This window comes from Ipomoea nil, unplaced genomic scaffold, assembly GCF_001879475.1.
Source record: "Ipomoea nil cultivar Tokyo-kokei standard unplaced genomic scaffold, Asagao_1.1 scaffold3047, whole genome shotgun sequence".
NCBI classification, from domain to species: domain Eukaryota; kingdom Viridiplantae; phylum Streptophyta; class Magnoliopsida; order Solanales; family Convolvulaceae; genus Ipomoea; species Ipomoea nil.
Window position 1 is genome coordinate 848,015 of NW_017619475.1, and position 7,077 is coordinate 855,091.

Here is a 7,077-nt window from a genome sequence, read left to right on the forward strand (position 1 = left end):
TAATAAATATTTTTCTTTTATGAGATTATGAATTTTCTGCTATGAGATTATGAATTTTCTGTTATGAGATTATGAATTTTCTATTATGAGATTATGAATGTATAGAAAATTCATAATTACATAACTGTAAATTCATAATCTCATAACAGAAAATTCATAATTTAATAAATATAAATTCATAATCTAATGCAAAACGCCGTTAACAGCACATTAACTAAATTTATTATTTTTTCGATAAAAACGATACCGTTTGGGACCGTGTTCACCAAGCATGCTGAACACGTTTCCACAGCTTAATTTGCGATGATCAGGTGTGTGTATCATGGTCCACAGAAAATTTGCACAAATATGCAATCCTTAAATTTAAATAAAAAATGGTCTAATAATATTTTGGGTCAAAATGGTCTCCAATTTAGCCCAATAAGAAATCTGATCTAGCCTTTTTTCACTGCTGAAGCTGAAGCTTTAGGAATCCAGCCCATTAAGGAAAACGAACGTACACACACTGAGCAATAATGCTGGCAGATCGGATCCGTGGATCGATCGCGACTCTCTCTTAGAACTCTAAAGCTTCACGTTCATAATCCCTCAATTTTAAGTTTGTTGTAGAGATTAAACTTTCAGTTCTCGCTAAATTTTATTGAATAATCACTCCCGCGGTCGGATCTCGGGCGCGATCATCATTCTCCGGCGGCCCTCTGACGGCAATCGTATTTCCCACATATATTCCTATTCACCTTAAGGTACGGCTGCTCCCGGTTTAGCTTAATCCGCATATACAGATCTCAAAGTTTCTGTTAATCGTTGAATCGGAGACTAGAATCCTTGTTTACTTATTTATTTTTATTTTAGGTTATTCAATTTTAAGATAATTTTTTATGCTTAATAACCTAATTCAATGAGAATTTTCTTTGTTTTTATTTTCTTAATTTTTGTTTGTTTGTTTGTTTGTTTTTTTTTTCCTCTTGGGGAGGCCTGAGGAGGGTGGAGGTGGTGGTTTGGGGTTTGAATTGCTAAGTTTACTAATTTTTTGTTTGACAACGCAATACATCTTTATGATTCTAAGTATTCAATATGTGATGATATGTGATGGAAGTATTGGGAGTGAACAATTGATGCCAGCATTTTCATTTAGCAGCCTTTTTGGGGATCAACATTTGTAGTGTGTATTTCTCTGTCAAGAAACTTAGCTACCTGAAATCCAGAATGATAGTGTGTGCTTGATGCTTGATTGTGATATCAATGGCATAGATTGTTGTAACTTGGTCAGATGTTAGGAACAGAGTGCTTTTCTAAGGGTTTACACATTGGTTAGCAGTGAAGAAACTGAAATAATGAATTTGAATCAACATAGGTAACCTCAGCAAGATTGGAATATTTAGTTTGGTTGAGTTGTAATATGGCTAATTGCATTGGTTTTTCTTAAGGTTAAGTTTGATCTGTCAATTCTATGTAAGAATCATAGTTTAAAATCATTCATGAAAAGGAAATGAAAAAGTTGCTTGCATTGATATGGGAAAGACCTGATTTTGCCTAGGTCAAAATGGCAAGATAAAATTTAATTGGTAATGTCAGAATGGAGTAATATGTTGTGAAGAAAGGGGACTGTTCCAAGATGCTTTTTTTTTTTTTTTCATATTTTATGTGTTTTCCAATTTTTGTAGTGACTTATTTGTAATACAGCATATCAGAATTCTAGTAGTAACATGGAGCCTTTATATTGTCTTTGAAATATGAACAAAATTTTCCAGCATTTTATGAAATTGTTGGGGACAACTTTAGGTATTTAAAGTAGTAGTAGTGGTCACCTGTTTGATGAATGGAAAAGAAAAGAAAAAGAATTAGATGGACACTACTGTTTTATTTCTATGGCAGAAATGGCTGGGCAAAACCAACGCTTAAATGTGGTTCCTACTGTCACAATGCTTGGTGTCGTGAAAGCTCGCCTTGTTGGTGCCACAAGAGGCCATGCTTTGCTTAAGAAGAAAAGTGATGCTCTCACCGTGCAGTTCAGACAGATTCTCAAGAAAATTGTGTCAACAAAAGAATCGATGGGAGAGGTCATGAAAAGTTCCTCCTTTGCTCTGACAGAGGTCAAGTATTGTGCTGGTGAGAACATTAAGCATATTGTGCTTGAAAATGTTCAGAGCGCAACACTTAAAGTTCGATCACGCCAAGAAAATATTGCTGGTGTTAAGCTCCCCAAGTTTGATTATTTCTCTGAAGGAGAGACAAAGAATGACTTGACTGGATTAGCTAGAGGTGGGCAACAGGTACAAGCATGCCGTGCTGCCTATGTGAAAGCAATCGAGCTCCTTGTTGAGCTTGCTTCCCTGCAAACATCATTTCTCACTCTTGACGAGGCTATCAAGACCACAAACCGCAGGGTCAATGCACTTGAGAACGTGGTGAAACCAAGGCTAGAGAACACAATAACCTACATCAAGGGAGAACTGGATGAGTTGGAGCGAGAGGACTTCTTTAGGCTGAAGAAGATCCAAGGCTACAAGAAGAGAGAGATAGAGAAACAGAAGGCAGCTGCTAAACTATTTGCAGACGAGAAGGTTGCTGAAGAAATTTCTTTGAGGAAAGGTATTTCACTTGGCGCAGCACATAACTTGCTATCTGGTTCACAGAAAGACGAGGACATCATTTTCTGATATGGATGTCAACCTATTTATCTTTATTTAAGCTTTCTGCGTGAGTCTTTCGCATATCTTATCCTCTGTAATAGGGACGGGTAATACTTCTAGTTCGACAAATCTCATGTTCTGAATAAGAGCTATCTGCAGGCTTGTATTCTTTGAATCATTTCGTAAGCTTTTATCTGTTGGTTGAACAGCTATCTTGTGAATTTGAACGAGACTTTTTCCTTCTGCAGTTTGTATAATTTTATGATTCATGATCTATAGAATAATTGACTATTTGATATACTGATTTGTACAGTTCTTTTTATAATTATTGACTATGTGATATATTTATTTGTACAATTCTCTTTAAAATAATTTTGGTCCTTTCATTAAATCCGTTAACTCCATGATTAGTCTATCTATTTACATAAGTAATTTTAATAGTTTAGCTGTTTTGGATACATTGTTACTAATGGTCTGTTTGGTTGGGCGTAATTTGGCGGTAGTTGAATTGCAATTCAGTAGAAGTCACAATTACACTGTTTGGTTGGAAGAATTGCAATTCCCTCCTTTTGCTGAATTGCAATCCATGGGCACCCCCCTATGAATTGCAATTCGGTGGTTGTGGGAAAAGGAAAAAGGGATGAAATGGCAGAAGTACCCTTAATTATTACTACTATTATTATTACACAAGGGCATTTTAGTCTTTATATCACTTCTTTCATTTCCTACTCAATAATTCTATTCATCCCTACCAAACAATGTAATTTGAATTCCTACTTTATTCCTATCTTATGCTTTTCCCACCGAATTGCAATTCCTTTCCACCCTAATTCCTTACTTCCAACCAAACGCCCTGTAAATGAGACTATGAGAGCTTTTGAGTTTAATTTATAAAGAACATTAATGTTAAGATGTTTGGTACATTAATTGTTAGCTGATTGGGTTTGATTAGCTGATTTTTAAAGATGCTTGGTAAATTAGTTGTTAGCTGAATAAATGTAAAATGACTTTCTCAAACAATTGATCGAAGAAACTGTAAATTTTTAGCATTTTAGTGCAATAAGTTGTTAAAAAAAATTAATTAATTAAACAATTATATTGACGGTTTAACCAAGTCTTGATAGTGGCCAAATAAGTCAAAATCGATTGATAGGCTAACTAATAATTAATCTGTTACTCAATTTTGACTAGTTTGGTGTTGGAATATTGGATAAAAAGATAAAGGGAGGTATCCTAAAATAACTACTATCTGGTTAGACTCTAAAAAACAAGGTGTAATTCTAATTCTCTTCCGTTTTTTTTTTTTTTTTTTTTTTCATCTACTTCATCAAGACAAACCTCCATTAATGATTTTCAAGAGAATGTGTAAAATGTAACATTTTCCTAATTACATTATTATAATATTAAATCAACTTTATAATAATTAAGGTAATATGTTATGTGGTGCAATTCTTCCATACATACTCCTATCAATTAAGGTAATGATTGATTGTAAAAGATAAGGAGTGTGATTAGGAAGGGATTCAGTTACCATATTGATGGCATATGGTTCTTATATAAAGAGCCCTTAATAGTCCTCTCACTGCTTAACATTCATTCCTCATACACCATCCAGAGAGGGTATGCCGCAGCAGTCCCGTGTCTATACAACCTTCATCAATCGGAAGCTATGGCTGGAGGTTAGTACTTAGTACTTAAATAAAGATCCTGTCACGTATTTAAGTTCCTACGTGATTTATATGCTTACAATTGGTATCAGTTGCCTGTATAATCTCTGCCTAGCTTAAGTGGTTTTTGATTGCATATGTTATATATTCTTACTTGAATAATTATGCAATTGTTTGGACTGCTGAAATTTTTTTTCCGCATTAAGTATCTTTTATTTTATGTTTAAATCAATTGGATAAAGGCTATTTTACGGAAGATTAAATATAAATACAAATAAAAATGGTTGGATTTTTATTTTTTTTTCTTGCTGTCTTCCTGGTGGTTCGGCCAGATAAAGAAAGAAGAAGATGATGAAGAAATTTGGCTGGGTCTGGCCTAATTTGGGCAGACCTGGATTTAAAAAAAAAAAAAAGCCTATTTGGTTTGGGCTTGCTTAAGTATTATTTGTTCATCATATTTAGACTTCTTCTTATTAAAATTATCCAATTGATTTTGCCTAAAGTCAATATTAAATTATCATTCATTTTTTGAACAAATTATTAAGTGTTAAATTTGTTTGAATATTAATTTAATATTGAATTTTCAGTTTTAAATTGTATTAAGTGTTACAATGTATTTATGGAGTATGAGTAATTGATATGCATAATCTAAGCATGCCTTATATGTTTATTGCCATAATTATTTTATTGTTATAATTATGTCTTTAGAAATGCATGCTCTTTTAAGGACTAATTTAGAGCCTTTTAGGTATGATTTAAATGCCTTTTAAGCATGATTTAGTACCTTTTAGGTGAATTAGTGCCTTTTAAGAATAGATTGCGCATATCATTATTTACTCATCAATTATTACTCCATTCGTGCTTAAAGTTCTTAAAGCACATAAAGTACATAAAAATTATAGTTTACCCTATTTAAAGCCTTATCCATAGGTGTATCCAATCTTATAGATCTCACAAACAATTTTACTTCAAACATGAGAACACATGACTTAGGGAAGTTTCTTGGGGAGGAATACTAGTTCTATGGCCCTGGCTTAAAAGCCTTGTTGCTACTAGTCACCTTGCGACGCTACTCTGTCTAAGGAGTTGGTATTTAACCGAGTTTATCTCGACCAACTTTCCTGGGAGTATACCTAATGATTGTCTATCATGTGTTGGTTTAATATGTTTGCTAGGCTTTAAATTCTCGTTTTGCCAAGTGATTACAATTTTTGTAATTAAAGAGTAGCCACATCATCTTTAATTGCCTAAATTGTCTTTTTAGTTTAAATCACATTGAGAATAGGCAATACCTTTGTAATTCATTCTACGTAATATTGCAAGATTTAGCCCACAGACAATTTTGTTGTATTTGTAGGATGAATTAGGATTAAATACTAAACTATGATCATAATTTGCCCACAGGGATTATGAATCGGCATATAGTTTGGTAGTTTTATCATTAAGGGTGGAAAAACCAAATCAAAATCCGTACCCATTCCGTTTCCACTATTCAGCCTTGATAGATTTATTTTGCGTAAAAATTTAGCCCACAGGCAATTTTTATGGCATTCAAGTCTATCTCTTGCATAACTTACATTGGTAATAATATTCACTTCAGTCTTTCTCTATCTATGTGCCTCGGAAAAATCTAACCAAGCTTTTATTATACTTTACAGAACCTCAAATCTCAACTCAAAAGATAATAATGATTGATGTTCCTATGCTAAGCGATGATAATCACCAAGAGTGGAAAGACGTTGTTCTCCTACACTTAGGGTTGTTAGAGATGGATTTTGCTATTCACAATAAAGAGCCTGCTCCTATCACTAATGATAGCTCTGAGGCTGACAAGAAATTTCATTCACAATGGATTAGATCTAATCGGTTGTGTGTGTATTTCATTAAGACACGAATCCCAAGAAGCATTCGTGGGTCAATTGACCATTGTGATAAAGTCGAACCCTTGTTCAAAGCTATTGATGACCAATTTTCTACATCCAATAAAGCTTTGGCAAGTACTCTAATCATGAAGTTTGTTGGTCTTCGTCTTTCCACTATTAAGGGCACGCGCAAACACATCATGCAAGTAAGGGATATTGCGGCTCAACTGAATAAGTTGGACATAATTTTGCCAGATACCTTTGTTGTGCACTTTGCACTTAACAGCCTCCCTCAACACTATAGCCCTTTTAAGATCTTCTATAACACACATAAGGACAAATGGTCTATCAATGACTTGATAACCATGTGCACAAGAGGAACAGAGGCTTATTGAAGAGGTTGGGGAGAGCGCAATGTTGGCCACAACAAACCCTAAAGGAAAATCTGGGAACCCCAAGGGATTCACTGCAAAAGCAAAGGGAAAATTGACCCCAAAAGCTGATATTAAGAAGGTACAAAAGTGTTTCTTCTGTAAAAAGAAAAGACACATGAAGAAAGATTGTACCAAATTCAAGAAGTGGATGTCTGATAAGGGTAATATTTCCTCCTTCTTTATATATTCTTAATCTAATATGTCAGATGTTAATACTAATTCTTGATGGATTGATTCTGGTTCACCAATCCACATTGCAAATTCTTTGCAGAACATGCAGAATCTAAGGCAGCCGACGGGAACTGACTGAAGCATCTTATCTGGAAACAAGATTGCATCACTAGTTGAAGCTGTTGAAATTTGCGACTTAGTTTTTTTTGAATAATGTTTTGTTTTGACATTAGGTGAGACCTTTTATGTTCCTAGTTTTCAAGGAATTTAATTTCAGTTTCAAGACTTGTACCCTTTTGGATTTACATTC

The 7,077-nt window shown here is 34.1% G+C and overlaps 2 protein-coding genes across 2 annotated transcripts; both read left to right on the forward strand.

Annotated features, from left to right (window-relative positions):
• The first annotated feature begins 507 nt into the window (after window positions 1–507).
• LOC109163892 (V-type proton ATPase subunit D) lies at window positions 508–2,931 on the forward strand. The gene is made up of 2 exons (XM_019312614.1): window positions 508–743; window positions 1,876–2,931. Exon 2 carries the CDS (start codon window positions 1,878–1,880, stop codon window positions 2,658–2,660), a length of 783 nt encoding a protein of 260 aa, XP_019168159.1. The 5' UTR covers window positions 508–743; window positions 1,876–1,877; the 3' UTR covers window positions 2,661–2,931.
• A 3,056-nt stretch (window positions 2,932–5,987) lies between these two features.
• LOC109163853 lies at window positions 5,988–6,557 on the forward strand. The gene has a single exon (XM_019312567.1). The coding sequence runs from the start codon at window positions 5,988–5,990 to the stop codon at window positions 6,555–6,557; it is 570 nt and encodes a 189-aa protein (XP_019168112.1).
• The last annotated feature ends 520 nt before the right edge of the window (window positions 6,558–7,077 follow it).